This window comes from Cebus imitator, unplaced genomic scaffold, assembly GCF_001604975.1.
Source record: "Cebus imitator isolate Cc_AM_T3 unplaced genomic scaffold, Cebus_imitator-1.0 Scaffold392, whole genome shotgun sequence".
NCBI classification, from domain to species: Eukaryota; Metazoa; Chordata; class Mammalia; order Primates; family Cebidae; genus Cebus; species Cebus imitator.
The window spans coordinates 983,674-1,004,604 of NW_016107707.1; the positions used below are offsets into that span (position 1 = coordinate 983,674).

Here is a 20,931-nt window from a genome sequence, read left to right on the forward strand (position 1 = left end):
ACCTGAGCCTGGGGCCACAGCCTGCCGCCTGAGCACCGGGAATTTGTTTAACAGTGACCTCTAGGATTTAAGCAACAATAAGCCATAAGGATTTTATCCATGATGAGGGCACTAATGAACTCAGCCATGCATGTGACAATCTCAAGCGTTAAGTAGATTTGCAGTCTGTGCATTTTACAAGTCCCCAGGTTGTCAAGTAACCTCGAGTTTTCGGTGAATACCTAAGTACTGTTGTTTAAAATCTCATGGTTCTCTCTACATCTACCTACTATCTCTTTGAGTTATACATGTAGTTTTACCCCCTTCTAGGGGGAAGACCAGCTTTCATATAGCAACTGCTTTAAATATTGCAAAATAACAAGACTTTAAGTATCTTAAACATTTAGTTGAGATAGTTTTTAAACTGGTCCTGTTGGGTTGGCACTGATGGGAATTGAATGGAACAAAGGGCGTTTTATGAGCAATGTCCAGGAACGTTTGTGCCCGTCGTGGGATGCTTGTCTCCAGCTGCATCAACCAGATCAGCCTGGTCAGCTCCCCACGGACTGGGCTGAATTGCTGATGGTTCCCGGTGCTCATCACTCTCCTCTGTCTGTTTTGGTGTAGGGGAAAATGTATCTCCTTATTAAGAACAGACAAATGATCAGTTGTCCTCCGTGTGTGGCCAGGTTTAGTGTTCCTTTTCCTATGACAAAAGGAAAAACCCTAGTCGTTTAAATTAAAGTCACCAAGAGAAATGTAAACATGAGCCCCTGATTTCTGCGGTTGCAGGTCCGATGGGAAGGCTTACGGCGTTGTTTAATAGTGAGGGCAAAGGACAGTGAGCACCAGGAGGTGGGGGGATGCGGGGGACTCTGCGATTGGAATGGCAGAGATATCCCCTTGGGCAGTAAGGGCCTTCTGCAGCTTTCTGTTCACTGCACATCAGTCTCTGCATCTGCAAATATGTGCGTGGTCCTGCAGGACCACAGGACTTGTGGGAACAAACAAGACCCACTAAGTGAGAAAAAGCAGAGGCTGTTTATTCAGAGTTGTTTTAGTAAGGGAAGATCAGCCACCATCACTTGGATTTGGCAGACTTAAGAGCAGGCAGGGTGGGAAAGCTCTGTGGTAGAAGAAGGGAAGGCTTTGGGTGGCTTCTGGTAGGAGGGTGTGGGCATGATGAAGCTGGCACAGCCTCACGAAAAGCCAGGGATTCTTTGTAGTTTGTTAAAGGGAACAAGAGTGGTGTGGTGCAGGCCTGTGTTGCCTTCTTGCTCGTAACCATCTCAAAACGAGAAATGCCTGGTGAACACAATGCATTAAAGGGTAAAGAAAACGTTTGCACAAAGCAAAGCCAAAGCAGGCTCCAAATTTGGATTGTGAGATGTGTATTTTATGTAGCTTGTGCAGATGCCATTCCATGCCATTGGGAGCACATGGTTTATGAGGGTATTATGAATATTTCTATTCTATACCATTTTTTCCCAGCTTACATAGAAGTTTGATTGATTGGCTATCTGGGATAAGTCTGTGGTTTGTTCAGATGAAAGTAAAGGAAGAAAAAAATTGGAACTCGGTAACTAATAAGATGCTCAAGAAGGGAAAGCCAGAGTGAGACACATGTCTGCAGCCAGGGGCTGACATCCTTGCCTGTGGCAGGGAAGGAGGAGAGTCTCTTGGGAACGGTGGTGATGAGGGCAGGTCCACGTCCAGGCTGGCAACAGAGAGACAGCCTGAGAACAACTTCATTTTATTTCTTGATGAAGTCCAGGAAGGCAGTTCTTTGAGAAAGGGGCGGAGAAAAGAAACATTACAAAGAGGATTTCTGTGACTGGTCATGCGAAAGTGTGACAGATGGTCACCTGCAGCTTTCCAGCATTCTGGTCCTTATCCACTTTGTTCATTGTTTTTCTCCCCTAATAACTATGTAATCCTGCAGGATATAGACATTTGAGTACAAACTAGTTTATACTGTGTAATTATGAAGACAGAGCTTGTAATTAGCCACCCTACATTCCTTGATGACTTCTGAGAAGCTATGATGCCTAACTGGAGGAGATTGATAGCCATAATTAGTGAAATCATAAAAATATTCCCAGATGTTCATTGTTCCAGGACAGAAAGCCGACAATTATATCATGAGCTGCTGATACCCTAACACTGGCGACTGCAGTGGATTTAGCCTTTTTCTCTACTTTTTCTCCTCCTTCTCTGCTTTACAGCAGGACCTACAAAGATTACAAAAGACTTTGACCTTAATTCCAACTTCTATAATTCTAAGTAACTGCAATGAAATCTGCTACTGTTAATTAAAAAGAAAGAAATTTAGAGGACATTAAACCATTATCTTTCATTTATTTAACTTTAAAACTTGATGTTATTATAGTTTAAGAGGAATTTGCAAAAATAGTATTGCAGGTTCTGGGTCCTATTTACCCCGCTTCCTCAGTGACCACGTCTGTCATAGCTTTGCAGCTGCAGCCAGACCAGAACTCTGCCATTGGCACAGTTCACAACCCTTGTTCAGATGTCACCAGCTTTAGACATGCTCATTTGTGTGTGTCTGTATCTACTTCAGTGGGTTTTTACTGCATGCGTGGTGCCCGTAACCACCAGTGCAGAGAAGACGCAGAACTGTCCCGCTGCCGCAAGGATCTCCGGAGGAATATCTTCTTGGCTGCCCTGTTACAGTCACACCCATGTCGCCCCCCATCCCTAATCCCGGACACCACTCATGTGTGATCCAGGAGTGGGTCTTGAATCGAATCGTACAGTAGGTAACGTTCTGAGACTGCCTGTTCTCAGCACAGTCCTCTGGGCGTCCCTCCGACTTGTGTGTATCAGACTTTGTTTCTTTTTAGTCCTGAAGGGTACTGCCCGGTGTGAATGCTCCACACTTTGTTTAACCCCTCACTCCTTTAAGGCCATCGGGGGTTTTTTGGAGATGGTGATTATGAGAAAGCTGCTGTGTGTGAGTTTTGTGTGGGCGTATGTTCATTTCTGAGATGGAAGCCGAGAGTGTGATTTCTGTGTAATATGGTAAGCGTTATGTTGAGTTTTGTGTGTTTGCTTTTGTTTATTTTGTTTTGTTTTGTTTTCTGCGGTAACCACCAAGCTGTTTCCCAGGGCGGCTGGATCATTTCACATTCTTCGTAGCAACGCAGGAGAAATCTGAGTTCGGCATCTTCTCCGGCATCCACTGCGCCTGTTTCCTTTTTAAGTTTGTGGTTTTAATTTGCCTTTCTCTAAGGTTAATGAAGTTATGTGCTTATTTGCCATCAGTATCGCCTCTTCTGTGAAATATGTGTCAGTCTTTTTGCCCATTTTCTGAGTGAATTGCTTTTGTGCAGTTGGGTTTTGAGAGCTCTTTACATATTCCAGATATGTAGCCTTTGTCAACGATTTTCTCTTGATTTGTAGATTGTTTTTTCTCCCTTTTAACAAGGTTTTGGAGAGCAATGATTTTAAATTCTGAAGTCCCTATTTATCGACTGTTTTCTTTTGTGCATTGTGTTTTGGATTTCGTGTAGAATAGCTCTTCACCTTGCTAAACGTCTTGAAGATTTTCTCTTAGGTTTTCTTCTCAAAGTTTCATAGTTTTACAATTTGCTTTTAAGTCCATGATCAATTTTGAATTAATTTTTGTATGAAGCATGAGACTTAGCTCGAGGTTCATTTTTTTTTTCCCTGTGGGTATCCAAGTGCTCCAGCACCATAAATTGAAAAGATTCTCTTTCTTCAAGTGAACTGCTTTTGCACTTTTGTTAAAAGTCTGGTGGTTATCCCTTCATGGGTTTATTTCTGGGTTCTCTGTTCTGTTTCATCATGTTTCTCTTCTGCTAGCATCATACTCTCTTGATTACTGTAGTTGTATGTATAAGCCTCACAGTCAGCTAGATTAATAAACTTCCACTTATCCTTCTCTTTTAAAGAAAATTTGGCTATTCTTGGCCGGGTGCAGTGGCTCATGCCTGTAATCCCAGCACTTTGGGAGGCCAAAGTGGGCGGATCATTTGAGGTCAGGAGTTCAAGACCAGCTTGGCCTACATAGTGAAACTCCGTCTCTACTAAAATGCAAAACTTAGCCAGGCATGGTGGCAGGCATCTGTGATCCCAGCTACTCAGAAGGCCGAGGCAGGAGAATCGCTTGAACCCAGAAGGCAGATGTTGCAGTGAGCCGAGATCACGCCACTGCACTCCAGCCTGGGCAACAGAGCAAGACTCTCTCTCAAAAAAGAAAAGAACGTTTAGCTATTCTTTCCATATGAATCTAGAATACATTTTTATAGCTGTGGGATTTGGGTAGGTAGTATATTAAACTAATGGGTTAGGGTTATGATTAGGGCAATGACATCTGAAATATTGAATCTTCCAATCCATGAAAAAAGGATGCCTTTTTGTTTATTTATATCTTTGATTTTTTAAATTCATGTTTTGTATTTTTAGCATATAGATCCTGTATAGATTTCATCATTTCTAAAGCTACAAATTTCATATTTTACAGTGGTTCAAAACTGTAACAAGTTTGTGATTTCTACTGAATTCCTGGAATGAAATTCCTTTAGTAGAACTAGTGTTTTTAAAAAATAGTTTATTTTTTACTCAACTGATTTTTTTTTATTACTTCTCTCTTTCTAATTTCATTGATTTCTGCTATTATTTTTATATTTTCTTTGGAAAAATTTTGCTGTTCTTTTTTTCTTAAGGTGGGAGTTTAGATTATCGATATGACCACTTTTATTCTTTCCTCTTTTAAAAAAAGTTTTTATTTTTAAAAAAAATGAATATAAAATTTTTAAATGTTTTAAAAACAATTTTAAAATTTAAGCCTACTGCCTGTTCCCAGGCAGTCTTCTCTCCAAGTGCTGACCAGACCAGGCCCTGCCTAGCTTCTGAGATCAGACCAGTTTGGGAATGTTTAGGGCAGTAGGGCCATAAAATCTTGGTTTTCAGTGTGAATATTTTGTGCTACACAGTCCCCTCTCAGCACTGCGTTAGCGACATCTCACACATTTTAATATGTTATATATTGTTTTTTCATTCATTTGAATGTATTTCATTTTCTTTTGACTTCTACTTTGACCCATGAGCTATTTAGAAATATGTTTTATAATTTCCAGACGTTAGGGAACTTTCTTGAAAACCTTCTATAATTGCATTTCAGTTTGAATATCTTATGATCAGAAAACAAACTCTGTATGGTTTCACTTCTTTTAAATGTGCTGAGGTTTGTTTTAGGGTTTACGTGGGTGAATGTTGGATGGCTGCTTGAAAAGAATATGTGTTTTGTGTTGATGATGGTAAGTTCTACAAATGCCAATTTAAACCTGTTCATTAATTATGTTGTCTAACCCTTTTATATTCTCACTCATTTTTGACTAATTGTTCTGTCAAAGTTGGGAGAGGGGTGTTAAAGTCTCCAACTACAGCAGTGGATTTGTCTATTTCTCTTTTCAGTTTTATCAGTTTTTGTTTCATGTGTTTGAAGGCAGCTGCTTATGTATATACATTTAGATTGCTGTGTCTCCTGGACAGTCTGACTACCCAGGTATTGATCGACTTACCACCTATGCGGCTTACGACCATTCGACTTTACGACCACAATCGCTAGCCACGACTGCTCCGCGTCTGGCAGCGCAAACGTTGCCCAGCTGGGCGTACGACAGTGCGGACCAGCTTCCGGCAGCACTACCATCTCCGCGTGCACCATTTCAACTGTACACATAGCCTACTCAACTTACGACCAAATCGCGTTACAACCGGTCCGCAGTCCCGACCGTGGTTGTAAGTCGAGCACTAGCTGTATTTTGTCGTTAGGTAATGTTCCTCTCTGACCCTGGTAATTCTCTTTGCTCTGAAATCTACTTTATCTTATGCATTCCTTGGATTAATGCTTGCACAGTATATGCTTATCATCCTCTTACTTTCACGGTGCGTATATTATTGTAGTTCATGGAGTTTCTTGTAGACAGCATGTTCTTAAATGCATTCTACCTGTATCCTTGGTTTGGTGTATTCAGATCATTATATTTAATGTAACTAGAGATGCGGTAAGCCTTCCTTCTGCTGTCTTATCCCTTGCTTTTGTTTTTCACCCTCTTGTCCCTTTTCCCAGACTTTAACCTACAGTTAAAGAAGCTGAGCAAACCCCAAACAGACTGAACCCAAAGTAATCCATGGGGTTAAAAAAAAATAGACTTCATCTTTTCAGGCCAGTTTTGGATATTCAGAAGAATTGAAAGGATAGCCTGCTTCTGTTTTCTGTTTCATGTTCCTGACTTCTGTGGTTGTTTCATTTTTTTACACAATTACACTTTGATTTACCTATAGTTTTTAGGTGGTATATCCTTTTGTCCAGTTTTTTAAAATGATTTCTCTGGGTGTTACATGATGCATATACAACTTTTCAAAATGTGTTGGTACTTTCTATTTTTTGCACGCTGTACTTTTCCTGCTTTGATTTAAATATAGAATTATTACCTTAATCTGGATGAAATTGAATTTATTTCCTTCTTTTTAATATGTTTATCCTAAATGTGTCCGCTATATACATAGGATAATACAGCAGACAGTGTTATAATTTTTAATCATCAAATACAATTTTTAAAAAACTGAAGAGGAAATGGTGGTCTATTATATTTACCCATATTTTCACTTTCTACTGTATCTTCTTAATTTCATGTTCTAAATTTTTTACTTTTATTATTTCCTTTCTGTTTGATAAATTTTGTTTAGTCATTTTTTTGGGCTGATGAACAATTTTCTTAGTATTCCTTCATTTGCCAATGCTTTGCTTTGACCTTCATTCCTAAAGATGTTATTTGCTGCGTGCAGAACTCTGGGTATGGGCATTTATTTGCTCTTCGCATTGGACATGCTCTACCTTCTCCGTCCGGCCTTCGTGTTTCTGATGAGAAACCTGCCATCATCCAAATCACTGCTTTCCGTGAGTGTCTGTTTTGGTTTTCAGAGTTTGATTTTAATGTGACGTGATATGGATTACTTTGGGTTCAGTCTGTTCGGGGTTTGCTCAGCTTTTTTTTTTTTTTTTTTTTTTTTTTGTAAATGTTTATGGTATTTAATGGAACCTTTAGGAAGAACACATTGGCAATAATTAGAAGCATGGAGAGTAACTTAAAAACATGATACTAGATGAAGGTATTTCACATCTTTCTAGTTCAGAAGTTTATACATATGAGTTCTAAGAATACATTCCAGTGTTGTTTCTGACTTGCCTCAATATAAAAAGTCTGAAATTTTTCACCACAGGAAGTGAATAGAACATAGATACATATGTCAGTAAATATTGCAATGATATCCAGAGATGCTGAGAATTACCTGTATGTACTAGTTCAAGGCGTAACTTCTGTCCCCAGAGCCTGGAGCATAGCTGGGTGTTGGAAGGTAAATGGAGCCCAGGCCCTCCTAGATCCTACACCCAGCATGTTCTTTGTAAGTGGTCCCTTTTCTGATAATGACTTTCATGGTCATAAACAAATTGCTCAGCTTCTTTAACTGTAGGTTAAAGTCTGTTGCCTAAATCCGGAAGTTTCATGTAGTAACTTTCTGTTTTGTTTTCTTTCTTGTCTCCTTTCCCGACTCTGATGATGTGAATGTCGGGCAGGATCTTCTGTCACAGTGGCCACAAGCCCCAAGGCCCTGCTCTTCTTCTTTCCCGGGTGTGTTTCCTCTGTGTTAAGATTGGGTCATTTCTCTTGTTCTAGCTTAGCTTCACTGATTCCTTCCCCTCTCATATCCATTCTTCTGTTAAGCCCATTTACTGAGGTTTTTAAGATAATAGTTACTGTCTTTTTCAGTTCTACTTTGTATCATAGGTTTTTTTGTGTATGTGATTTTTCATTTTTGTCCATCAAGTTCTTAACTGCTTACGGAAGCAATTGAATATTTCCTCTATGTACATGCTTTAAAACTCTTGTCAGATAATCCCTGTGTCTTGTCATCTGGTTATTGGCTTTTGTTAATTATCTTTTTCTATTTAGGTTGAGATAGCATGCTACCTCGTTTAGAAGCATGAGTGATTTTCAATTTCATCCTGAGTATTATGCGATGAAACTGGATCTTCTTCTTCAGTCCTCCGCTAAAACCATGCTGGGTGGACAGCCCCCAGCCTCACTGCCCCCAGGTGGGGAGGGACATTTGCTACCAGCAGGTGATGGAGATGGTCCAGGGTGCCCTTGGCTCTCTCTGCACCTGAGAATGTCTCTCAAGTATATAGATGATATATCTTAAGTATCCAGATGGCACTGCCCTGCAAGGGGACAGGGTGCTTTGTTGTGCTGAGTCACAGTGGAAATGCAGGCTGCCCACTCACCGCCACCCACGTCATCCTCTTGGCGGGGTGGAGGGCTTCTCTTGCAGCTGGGTGGAGCTCCAAGTCCAAGATTCCCACTTCATCTCTGCTAGCACCATGAAAAGGTCGGGGTGCTTTGTAACTGCCAGGCACTTGTTGATGGTGTTGGGGTGGTGAATGAGCTTTCTTCTGGTATTTTATTGGAGTCGGATCTTTATTATCAAAAGTTGTCTATCTTGGCCAGGTGCAGTGGCTCTTGCCTGTAATCCCAGCACTTTGGGAGGCCGAGGCAGGTGAATCTCCTGAGGTCAGGAGTTCGAGACCAGCCTGGCCAACACTGTGAAACCCCATCTCTACTAAAAATACAAAAATTAGCCGGGCTTGGTAGTGCACGCCAGTAATTCCAGCAACCTGGGAGGCTGAGGCAGGAGAATCACTTGAACCTGGGAGGCAGCGGTTGCAGTGAGCCATGGTGGCGTGCAGCTGCACTCCAGCCTGGGTGACAGAGCAAGACTCCATCAAGAAAAAAAAAACCACACACACACACAAACATGGTCTATCTTGCAAGGCTATTTTTTCCCAGCCCTTTGGCAGGAGAGCCGTCTTTGCTCAGGGATTTTGTTGTCTGTTCCCAGCAGCATCTCCGGTTTAAAGGCCTCCCCAGCACCCAGTTTGAGGCATATGAGGCAAAAAGGAAAATCTGGAAACTCACGTCCATGTTGGGTTTTGAGTCCTTGGATTCCTAGCCCATCTGCCTTCTTGCTCTTATCTTTCGGGATCATCTATCAAAAATTATGAGTATAATATCCAGGCTTTGAGCTGTACTGCATAGGAGATATAAAAATAGATAAGTCTATTTCATCTTGTCCAGACTTAAAAGTTCTCACTCTCTTTTCTAAGAGAGGAAAACTCAGAGACTTAGAATTAGAAGTAGAGATTTAGACTTTCTTCTTTGCCCAAAGAAGTCACTTTATCTGTAATCTGGGGTCCAAGGGGGAGGTAGAGTACAGACCTTGTAACCAAGGGCTGAGAGGGAGGAAAACTCAGAGATGTAGAATTAGAATTAGAGACTTAGATTTAAAATTCGACTCAGAATTAAAAGTTTGTGGTCTCATAAAATAAATGACAAACTAAGCAGTATGCATAATTAGCAGCACAGGTATTCTCTTCCTTTCTATTAACAATGGGGCTTATTATAAAAGGTAAGTTACTTTATTTAATGTTATGAATCACAGAAAAATATTTAGAAGCAAATTTAGGATGTGCTTCATTGGGAATTTAACTCGTTCGCAAAAGTCCAAGACTTAATTTTAAAAATTCCCCAAATATTTGCCAAGTGACCCTTGATAGCAGTGGCATGAAAAAAATAGAATTGTAGTCAAATTTGCTTATCTACAGGATTTGATAGCTAAGAAAAATAAAAGTATCATTTATATGCTTAAGAATACCAAGACATTCTCTGCATGTAACCTCTCTCTGTCACACACACACACACACACACACACACACACACACACACACCATAAAACCAGAGGAAATGACATCCTCACCCCTTTTTTTTGTTGAGAGAACCTGGAAACTAGAAAGAATTCAAGATCTAGAGAAAAGGCTGTGAGTGCTTGGAAAAGCCTGAAAATCCTCAGAGTGCAGATAGGCAAGATGTGACTGGAGTTTCCATGGAGACAGAGGTAACTTATTACTGGCCTGTAAACTGGATAATTGGACCAGCTGTCTGTTGCTTCTTCCTCAACTTTGCTACAGGCCGTAAGAATGAAAGCAGAAACAGTTGTACCTGAGTTTCTGACAGCCGAGGGGAGAGGCTGCTCAAAAGAGAAATCCACCTATGGAAATTAGGTACATGTTTTCTTTCCTCCTTCGGAGGTGAGAAAGAGGAGAGACGCTGGCTGAAAGCGGAGATTAGATTTAGCTGAAGATGAGTCCCAGGCTCTGTTCTGATGCCTGCATTGTTTCTTGAAATCTGTCGTCATGCTTTCTTCTACTTTGGATATAATAGTGTTTCCACTGAAGCCTAAGAACTATGGGTTGTGGTTGCCTTGGAGATTTTGTGACAGGTGAATATCGGAGCAGATCAACCTGCTCCTTCTACCCAGCTCAGCTGATGCAGATTCCAGAATTTTGGACCGAAGTTTTTCTATCATGTGTGTTCTATAATGTGGTAGCCACAGTTAGCATCTTGCCTAGATAAATTTGCTAAGTTTTCGGGTGTGTGTGTGTGTGTATGTCTGTGTTTTCTTCTTTGCCCAAAGAAGTCACCCTATCTGTAACCTTGGGTCCAAAGGGGAGGCAGAGGACAAGCTCTCTGATCAAGGACTGAGAGAGAGGAAAAGTCATTTAACTTCCTTGAACCTCATTGTTCCACAAGAAAAATGGAATTACAATGTCGTGACAAAAATTTTGTCAGAATTTAGTGAAAATTTTTTAAGTATCTGAAATTGTACATCATGCTTGAACTATCATAGACATTCAATAATAATTATAATAAATAGAAAAATAAATGCTGTAGTTATTACTAAGTGAGGAAATAAAACAGCAAGTGACATAGAAGGGATGGCAAGTCTGAGCGTAAGCTGTTAATATTAGGATGACAGAGGCAGTGGAATTAGCCAGTGAGCAGATATGCCAGCTTTTCTCATGGTCCTATTTCCGACTGCAGAATCTTTAGATCTTCTTGGTAAACCAAGGCCTGTGGTGAGGAAATGGATCCCACTGTCTCCGACACCCACAAGGCAGGCTGGCTCACACTGGGCAGGAAGCGAACTGGGCCCGCTCAGCCCCACCTCATTTCTGCTCAGGAGTCGGCCCCCTCCTCTCTGTTGCTGCGCGGGGCCATGATGACTGATGGGTCTGCATCTCACTCACCTCTCTATCACTGACACAGTGCCTGGCCCACTGCACGGTCTTCGTAAATATTTGATGAGTTAATTAGGTTGGGATCTCACTTAGAAATAATCCATTAAAAAATAAGCAGTCATAGGGATCGATCGCAGAACACGAAATTAATCTTATACTTTACACACCAGGCAAAAGTGCAAATGAAATGAGCTTTGCCTTCAACTTTCTTTCACGTGTCAAGCATTTCCTAAATTATTCTGTGGAATCGAATGGATAGGTACTGATACGCATGGGGCATCAACGCTTTACATGCAGGGCACTGTCTGACCTGCTGGGGGATTTGGAAGTTAAACGAGGTAGCCATGTCCGTCCAGTGTGAAGCGGCCGATGACGGCATCTGGACCATCTTCTTTTCCAGGGCTGGCTCCTTTGTGTCTCTTCACTTTGCACTTGGAAAGCTTCGAACAGCGTCATGTTCTTCCTGCAAGGAGTCCGGCAGGGACACTGCTGCCTGAGACTGTGATTTGGGGTAGGGATAGAGACAAAGGAGGCCTGTGAAATGTGGAGAGAAAGCAGGATGGCAGAGAAGGGAATGGAAGTGCTGGAATTAAGTCTTCCAGATAATCAGAGAAGTCAAGTATAAACAACCTTAGATAGGAGTGGTACGATTTGTATTTTTAGTGTTTGGGAAAATGGACAAGAAGCATCAATAATTCAGAGTCTGGAGAGCTGGAGTGCTTTTAGAAGAGGAGTCTTGGAATTACTGCTAATAAATATGAAGTCTCACATCAAGTGGCAGAAATGTAAGGAGTACCTTGGTGAAGAACAGAAACATGTTGTAATTTTGCTGAGTGGATCAATCACCATGGCAGGGAGGCCCCTCCTTTCTAGGTGTCCGTGGGTCCGTCATATGCAGTTCCAAGGCATTGTGTGCTGCTGTTAAGTGGAGTGTTCTAGAAATAACAATGAAATCTTATTGATTGATGGTTCATCCAGCCGTTCCGTGTCTTCATTTTCCTGTCTAGTAGTTCTATCTGTTTTTGAAAAGGAGGTGCTGAAGCCCCCAGTTACCATTGTGAACATGAAACTGTTTGACTTGCTGTAGGATTTACAAAGTTAAATCCTACGTCTCCTGCAGCCCATTTGTTGTGTATATTTTGCACCCCTGTTGCTAACATAAAATTGACATATGAAGAATTATTGTTCAGAAAATATTAAAAAGTCCTTTAAATTATCTGGGGAAACAAAAAGAACATCAGAAAAATGGACCAAAGGTGTGGACAAGGGGTTTGGGAAACAGTTAAACTGAATCAAAAGGAAAAAGAAACCCACTAATAAACAGTGATCCAGCATTCAGAGATTAATGGTGAAATAATTGATTTATTAGATTGCAAATCCTAAAAAATCTAACACCACCAAATATTGAGTGAGGATATGCAAAAGTAGGAACTCCTATTTCTTCCTGAAAGAAATGAAAATTGGCAAATTACTTTGGAGCATAATGTGGCATACTTTTATACCCTATGATTATAACATTTCAACTAAATATTTTATTATGAATATTTTACTATGAATCAAGGAAGGTTTTTCTGGAAATACTGAGCATCTCCCACAGCCTTTTCCTTTATAGTATAATTTTTGCTGTTGAGCTAACCTGTACTCCTGGCATAATACCTATTCGTTCAAGATTATTTGTTGTGTCTTACACATTGTTATCTTTGATAAAAGTATTTTGTTTAGGAGTTTTGCATTTTTTTCTGTGGGAGGCAGAATAATGGGCCCCAAAGATGTCTATTTCTTAATCTCCAGAACCTGCGAGTATGTTACGTTAGTGGTCTTCATCCTATTTTGGCACCAGGAACCCACTTTGTGGAAGACAGTTTTTCCACAGACCAGGGGGCAACGGATCGTTTCAGGATCATTCAAGTTCATTGCATTCGTTGTGCACTTTATTTCTAGTATTGTTACATTGTAATATATGATGAAACAATTATACAACTCACCATCATGTAGAATCAGTGGGAGCTCTGAGCTTGTTTTCCTGCAACTGGATGGTCCCATCTGGGGGTGATGGGAGGCAGTAACAGATCATCAGGCATTAGATTCTCATAAGGAGTGTGCAACCTAGATCCCTTGCACGTGCAGTTCACAATAGGGTTTGTGCTCCTATGAGAATCTAATGGCGCCACTGATCTGATGGGAGGTGGAACTCAGGCAGTGATGTGAGTGACAGGGAGCAGCTGTAAACACAGATGTAGCTTCGCTCACTCGCCTGCCCTCACCTCCTGCTGTGTGGCCGTTTCTAACAGGCCTTGGACCAGTAGCAGTCTGTAGCCTGGGGGTTGGGGACACCTTTACTACATGATGTAATAAAAGGGGTTTTGCAGATGCAATTACGTTAAGGATCTGGAAATAGGAGATTATTCTGGGGCATCTGGGTGGGTCAATCTAATGACAAGAGTCCTTACGAGAGGCGGGGAGAGCCATCAGAGTCACAGGAGGGGTACGATGCAGGAGGCAACAGTCAGAGTGAGCAGGGACAGTGCTTCCATCTCTAGAAACTGGGAAAGGAAGGGAACTGTCCCCTGGAGCCTCCAGAAGGGGCACAGCCCAGGCAACCCAACTGGGCTTCCAGCCACCAGAACTGCAGGGTAATAAATCACTATTGTCTCAGCCACCAAATCTGAGGCAATTTGCCGCAAAAGCAGCAATAACCCAATAGCATCTTCTTGTCTTGCCTTTGCTTTGCTTGTTGTCAGTGTTATGTCAGCTTCATTTAAGTCAGTTAAGCAGCTTCCCAGTGGTTTTTGTTCATTCTCAAAACCAGTTGGTAACAGACAGAAATCATCCGCTGACTTAAGATTTTGTAAAGAATATCTTCATAGCTCCCTGGGCCGCAAATCTTTTTTGTTTGGGTGAGGATTAGATGATGGCACAGACAAGACCTCTGACAACAATTTTAGTTTTTTAGATTGGAAATCATGGCTTCATGGCATCAATTTATCCTTAGGTCAAATTTGATAATCAAGAATTTTGAGAGCATTGTCTATTTCATCTGAAATTTTCAATGTATCCACACTAGGTTATTTGTGCTATTCTTCTGCTGATTCTAAAAACAAACATATTTGTGGTTATACCCTTTCTTTCATTCCTAATATTTTGATTGATGCTTTCTTTTTATAAAATCAATTAAAAAATGAAAACATAAATAAAATGTAAACTCTTAAATGTTTACAACCTACTGATAGTAAATGTACTACTCAAACAAAAAGTAGAAATCTTAAACCTGTACAAGCCCATTTACCAACACTCCCCCATACTTGATGCTACAGTTGTTGCAGGTATTTTATCTGCACACTTTTACATGGGAGCCTCTAATTTTCATTCAAGTGTGTCATGTGTTTTATAAAGAAATTAAGAGGGCTGGACGCAGTGCCTCACGTCTGTTATTCCAGCACTGTGGGAGGCCGAGGAGGGTGGATCACCTGAGGTCAGTAGTTCAAGACCATCCTGGCCAACATGGTAAGACCCCATCTCCACTAAAAATACAAAAATTAGCCAGGTGTGGTGGCGGGTGCCTGTAATCCCCATTCCCTTGGGAGGCTGAAGCAGGAGAATTGCCTGAACCTGTGAGGCAGAAGTTCCCGTGAGCCGAGATCGTGCCATTGCACTCCATCCTGGGCAACAAAAGTGAAACTCTGTCTCAAAAAAAAGAAGAAGAAAGCAAGAGGAAAAATTGAAAATATTATTGTTTTTATCTGCCCAGTTATGTACCAGTTCTGAAGCTCTTCCAAGTTTCCACATGATGTCATTTTCCTTGGCCTGAGGAACATTCATCATTTCCTGTAGTGCAGGTCTCTTGGCAATGGATTCCTTTAGTTCTCATGTTTGAAAGGCCTTTGTTTTATACTCCCTTCAGAAGGATATATTCACTGCATGTGGAATTCTTAGTTAGAATTCTTTTTGCACTTGAAAAATGTTCCAGCATGTTCTTCCCTAACTTTGAGATGAAATCAGTATTCAGTGAAATCATTCCTCCTCTGCATATGTACATATCTTTTGTTACTGTGTTTGAGATTTTATTTTATCTGTGGTTTTCACCGGTTGGATTGCGATACACCTAGAGAAGATCATCTTCATATTTGTCTTGCTTGGGTTTTCTGTGCATCTTAGATGTGTAACTTTTCCCCTTGATCCACTTAGGCTTGTATTTGTGCATTATTTCTTCAATTGCTTTCTGTTCATTCCATGCCTCTACTACCTTTTTCTGAGATTCCAGTTACACAAAAGTTTAAATCTAACAAGTCCCTGAGCCTCTGTATATTTTTATTTTAACTTATTTTTTTTATTCTTTAAACTGGATGATCTATCTTTGAGTTCACTGGCACTCCACCTTGTCACCTACTTATCTGTAAATGAGTGGAGTCTGTAAGATTTAAGACCAAGAATCTAGAACTGTGCATAGCACTGTGCTCTAGTTGATGAAGTTGTGTCTGTGACGCTCTGGTCTCACAATTCTGATTCCACTGTGCAGTATACTCAGACTGAACTACACTGGAATTAAGTGGATCGATAGAAGAGGGTGGGAGCTGGGTTTCTCACAGTTGGAATGCGAGTTTACAGATAAGCAAGGGGAGGAGGCTGGAATTATGTATGTGTTAATGAGTTAGAGTTGGAGATGTCAGTGTGGGCTCCCACTTAGCTGAATACAGACGTAGATGATTACATATAGGAACATTTATAGATACGTGTATATGCATGGACTACTACAAACACATATGTTTCCTTGTTTGGGCTGAGAAGAATGAGACTCCGAGTCACAGGCATACATGGTACCCAGATATCGTTTTATAGTTCCAATCTGTAATAAAAGGAACCAGAGCCCCTTGGAGAAAGAGCTGATTCTGTTGCTGAAGAAGGAAATACATCAGAAGACTCTTTAACACCTTCTAGTGCGAGGAAGCAAGGAAGTGCTAAAACCAAACAAAACAGAAGATGCACTGCTGGAGGTATGTCGAAGCCAACTGAGAGACCGCTTAGTGGCCAAAGCTTGAAGGTTTTCAGCCATAAAATCCATAAAGTATAGTGGATTATAAGCCAAAATATAAAATAAATATTGATGAACTCATACAGATATAAATAAAGACATTAGAAGAAGCAAATCTATACAGAAAAGTTTCAAATACTTTATGTTGGTACTTCCTGCTAAGAGAGAGCAGAGCTTAACCCCCCCTCCACACACACAGCTGAGTGTGGGCTCAGCGTAATGATTTTCTTTTAAAGCATAGAATATGTAAAGGGAGCAAACAAGTGACTTTACAGTGGAGAAAGCTGGCCAATGTCATCTTATCCAGGTGATGAAGTGGCACCAAGTCATGGCTGCACCCTTGCTGTGACAGATGAGAATGTCACCGCACTTCCGCGTGTCCCCCAGTCTAACCGTGAGAGGAACAACAGAAAGATCACAGGTGAAGGACGTTCAGCAGAAGTCCTGACCAGCATGCCTCAAAACTGTCAGGCCATGATAACAAAGAAAATCTGAAAACCTGTCACAACCACGAGGGGCCTCAGAGGGACTCGATGGCTGAATGTGCTCTGGTGTCCTAGGCAAAATCCAAATATGAAAACGGGATTAAGAAAAAATAAGGAAATCTGAACAAAGTGTACACTCTAGTCAGTAATGCTAGTGTAACACACGGGCGCATCAGTTGTAGCACATACCATACTAGTGTAATACGTTAATCATAAGAAAAAGTAGGTGTGGAATGTGTAACTGCGCAGCACCATTGCAATTTTTCTGTAAATGTAAAACTCTTCTAAAAGTTTAATATTAAGAAAATAAATACCAAAGCATGGAAAATGCATTTAGAGTTTGCTGAATTGTACAATGAGTTTTAGGTACTGCAATAACAAGGGAAATGCTCCTATTTTCTTGTAACGCCTCTTTCAGTAATTGTAGAAAGGATGATATTCACAGATAATTTCATATACGGAGTGTGTATGTCTATTTTTTGCCAAACTGTTTGTGCTAAACATTCCCAAGATGTTCAGCAACATTTCATAACTGAGTATTCTAAAGTTAGACGTAACTCATACTTATGAAAGTAGATCAATGGTTAATGGCTTTAGATTTGGTGATGAATATGGCTTTCTATGTAATTTTGGAGATCACATATTCTAAGGATGTTATTTTAAATTCACTGTAGGTTGTTCTTGAGTCTTCATGCTTTGTTTGTTCACATCGGTCTTGTGCTTGGATGAAATATTAGCTTAACCGTGGCTTTTGTGCTAAACACTAATCACTATAATTATTCCCATCTATGATCACTCCCCATATGACTGAGTCCCACTGAAATCCGTCAACATGGCAGCAGATGAGCTTAGTTTAAAACCCTAGTTTCTATTTAATTTCAAGATGAAAAGCTGAACTAAACAGTCCATTTCAGAAGTTCCTCATTTCATGAAAACATTTTAAAGAAAATGAATATCTTGTCTTTTTAGAGTTCATATTCCAAATTTTTTCAAAATCATTGACCTTCTTTAAAGTGAATTGAAGAGGAAACACATGCATGCTCAGTGGCAGAGTGGAAATTGTGAACTCACATGGTTTGACCTCACACGTATGTGTCTACACATTGTTGGATCAGCTCTCCAATAGAGAGGAGAGCCTAGCACTTTCCCTCTATGTTCAATAAATTTGGATATGCATCAGATGTATGCAAGAGAGAAAGGTATGGCAGGGCCTCCCCACATAACTGACCCTGCAGGTGTCACTGAGACATTTGCACACAAGGATGGAACAGGGTACATGCCCGTGATTGTTGCCTAAATAATAATTCACTTGGGTTAGCTGAAATGAAGACTGTGTCTGAGCAGACAGTTGGGGGAGAAGCAACAATGTGAAAAGCAACTTTTCCCAAGTTGTTACTGTAGCTACCAGGATGCAGACTGTTTCTGTCACAGCAGCAGCAGCAGAAGAGCTTGCAGACAAAGGACAAAGGGAAAAGAAACCAGGGCTATTTCCATAGCAACTGGGAGATCTGCTGGTGCTAGGTAGACTGCCCTTTCTCTACCTCACAGTACTGATGCTAGTCATTAATAATATTACAGGAGGAGATATATAGAAAGCTCTGATCCAGAGCCCACGGCTTAAAGCATAAGACATGGAAACTGCGTTCATTAAAAATACCACGAAGGTTCCCAGGTGATGCAGTGAACTTGAATACCTGACATCTTTAGAAGCAAAGGGATTACTGACTGCCACGAACACTGCCGTTTGTTTGTTGTGAAATTCAGAGGGAATTTCCTTAATTTATTTCTACCAAAGATGATGGTGGGTGAGTGTGAGATATAGAGTAACTAGAAATTGGAGAAGTGACGTAAATAGAATTAGATTTAGAATGCAGGAGGGAATCTGAATGGAATTGCAACATTACATAACAAAGATCTGATAAAAAATATCATTGATGCAACAGTGTTTTAATGGGGAGTAAATGCTGGAGGGAATGGAGAGAGAACAATTACAGGTTAGGCCTTGAGAGCTGGGGCCACGCATGGTGGCTCACCCTATAATCTCAGCACTTGGGAGGCCAAGACGGATGGGTCGCTTGAGGCCAGGAGTTGGAACCAGCCTAGCCAACCTGGCAAAACCCCATCTCTACTAAAAATACGAAAGCAATTAGCCAGGCATGCCAGTGCATGCCTGTAATCCCAGCTGCTTGGGAGGCTGAAGCAGGAGAATTGCTTGAACCTGGGAGACACGGAGGTCGCAGAAAGCTGAGATTGTGCCACTGCACTCCCGCCTGGGCGACAGAGTGAGACTGTGTCTCAGTCAGTCAATCGGCCAATCAGTCCATAAGACTGGAGAACTGGAAGGCGCTAGAGGGATTAAGCATATTCAACTTGCAAATGAAATGTTACCAGTTATTCATTTGTGCACGTATTTATTGAGTGCCTACTACAGGCCAGAAACTAATTTTCCTTCTTGGGAAATACACATCAGAGATCTAAACAGACAAGAATCCCTTTTTCCAGGGAACTACATTCTCAAGGAAAAACATAGACCATAAAAACCGAAGCTTATAAATAAGAAAAGCATGGATGTGTCTGTGCATGTGCCAGGTGATAGAACCACAGAAGCAGGGCGCAGAGTGGGAGGGTGGGACTGCAATTTAAAATAGGGTGTCAGAGCCGGCTGTGTTGAGTATGAAACATTTGAGGGGGTTAGGCGTCCCCATATTTGGGGAAGAACGTTCCAGTCAGAAGGGAGAGGACAATATCACATGCTCCCTCTCCGTAAGAGGTGTTTTACTAAATGTGAGTAAGTGGCATACTTGCTTTCAGTTTGTCTGATGGTTACCCTGGAATCCTCCCAGCGTGTCTACTCACCCGTACCAATGATGAGTTTCGTCCTTGGGAGTCCTGTTTGCCGTTCCTCCTCTTTCCCACGCTCAGACGTGCCTTCACCGGCATCCTTGAAGCCACCCCACATTGGGCATCAGAATGTAGGGAACCAGCCCCCACATCACCCATGGGTACCCCGAGTTCAGTGGCAACAAAGGAACGATAAAAAGACAGGTTAAGAATGCAGAAAGTGGGACCGGGGGCCATCGCTTGTACTGGAGGCAGTGAAGGCCCTGAGCCCTGATCTCCCACAGTGTTGATTGGTCACAACCACTTTGATCTATAGCATAGGGGTGGAGTGTTGGTGGGAAGAGGGTGACATGATGGTGAGGTATATCGGTGAGCTGGGACTGAATCAGTGAGCTGGGACTGGTGTGTCATTCTGAAGACTGATAACAGTGGCGGTTTGGGAGTTTCAAAAAACAAGAACATGCGGCTCTCTTTAGCCTGTTACCTATGTGCAGCAGTGGAACGTGGGCCTTATGAGGAGCCTACAAATCTGGTTACATCTTAGTGCTACGAAGGAGTTTTATGTCCTTGAGAACAATGTTTACGGTAACAGAGCCGAGGTCACCCTGCACCAGAACGTGAGGCATGGGGAGAAGTTTGTCTCCCCAGAGGCCTCCCGCAGTTTGCTGATATGCTACTCATAATCAATTTATGTGGGCACCCTGCAAGTCCTTTGTCCTTTGCTGCTTCCCCCAACAGGAGAGGATGATACCACATGTCCAGATTGCAGCAAGTCCAGGCTGCAGCCCAGAGCCCTGTCATCTGTATCCAAGTACCTTTTCTTTATTTATTATTTGTTTAGACAAGTCTCACTCTGTCACCCAAGCTGGAGTGCAGTGGGTCCATCATGGCTCACTGCAGCCTCTGCCTCCCAGGCTCAAGCAATCCTCCCATCTCAGCCTCCTAAGTAGCTGGAACCACAGGTGTGCACCACCACACCCAGCTAATTTTTGTATTTTTGGGTGAGATGGCATTTAGCCATGTTTCCTAGGCTGGTCTCAAGCTTCTGGGCTTAAGGGATTCTCCTGCCTCAGCCTTACAAAGTGCTAGGATTACAGGTGTGAGCCACCACACCTGGCCCCTTTTCCCCATCTTAAACAATTGTTCCCCAATGTCATTTATTGCCGATTTGTTCCAGGGCAGTGGTTCTTAAGGGGTTGTCTTTGGACTCAGCAGCACTGGCATTACCAGGAAGCTTGTTAGAAAGCAGATTCCCAGGCTGCAACTGGGACTCTCATAATCTAGCACTCTGGAGGTGAGACATAGCAGCTGGTGCCTTAACAAGCCCTCGGGTCATTCTGAGAATCACGTCTGTAAATGTGATGATCAGAATGGTCAGAATAACCCTGCTGTGCATATTACTTCCTCCCCCC

General features: G+C 41.7%; 1 protein-coding gene across 3 annotated transcripts in view; it reads left to right on the plus strand.

The window, feature by feature from the left end:
• The window catches only part of GABRG3 (gamma-aminobutyric acid type A receptor subunit gamma3), a 488,421-nt gene that overhangs the window by 271,054 nt on the left and 196,436 nt on the right, over positions 1 to 20,931 (plus strand). Inside the window, exon 1 of one of the 3 annotated variants that reach the window (XM_017508500.2) lies at positions 9,722 to 9,981. The exons of the other annotated variants lie outside the window; for them this stretch is intronic. Within the exon in view, the coding sequence (XP_017363989.1) occupies positions 9,970 to 9,981 (12 nt within the window). The 5' untranslated portion in view covers positions 9,722 to 9,969. Of the gene's footprint in view, positions 1 to 9,721; positions 9,982 to 20,931 lie in introns of those variants that run through there. 3 annotated transcript variants of the gene reach the window in all.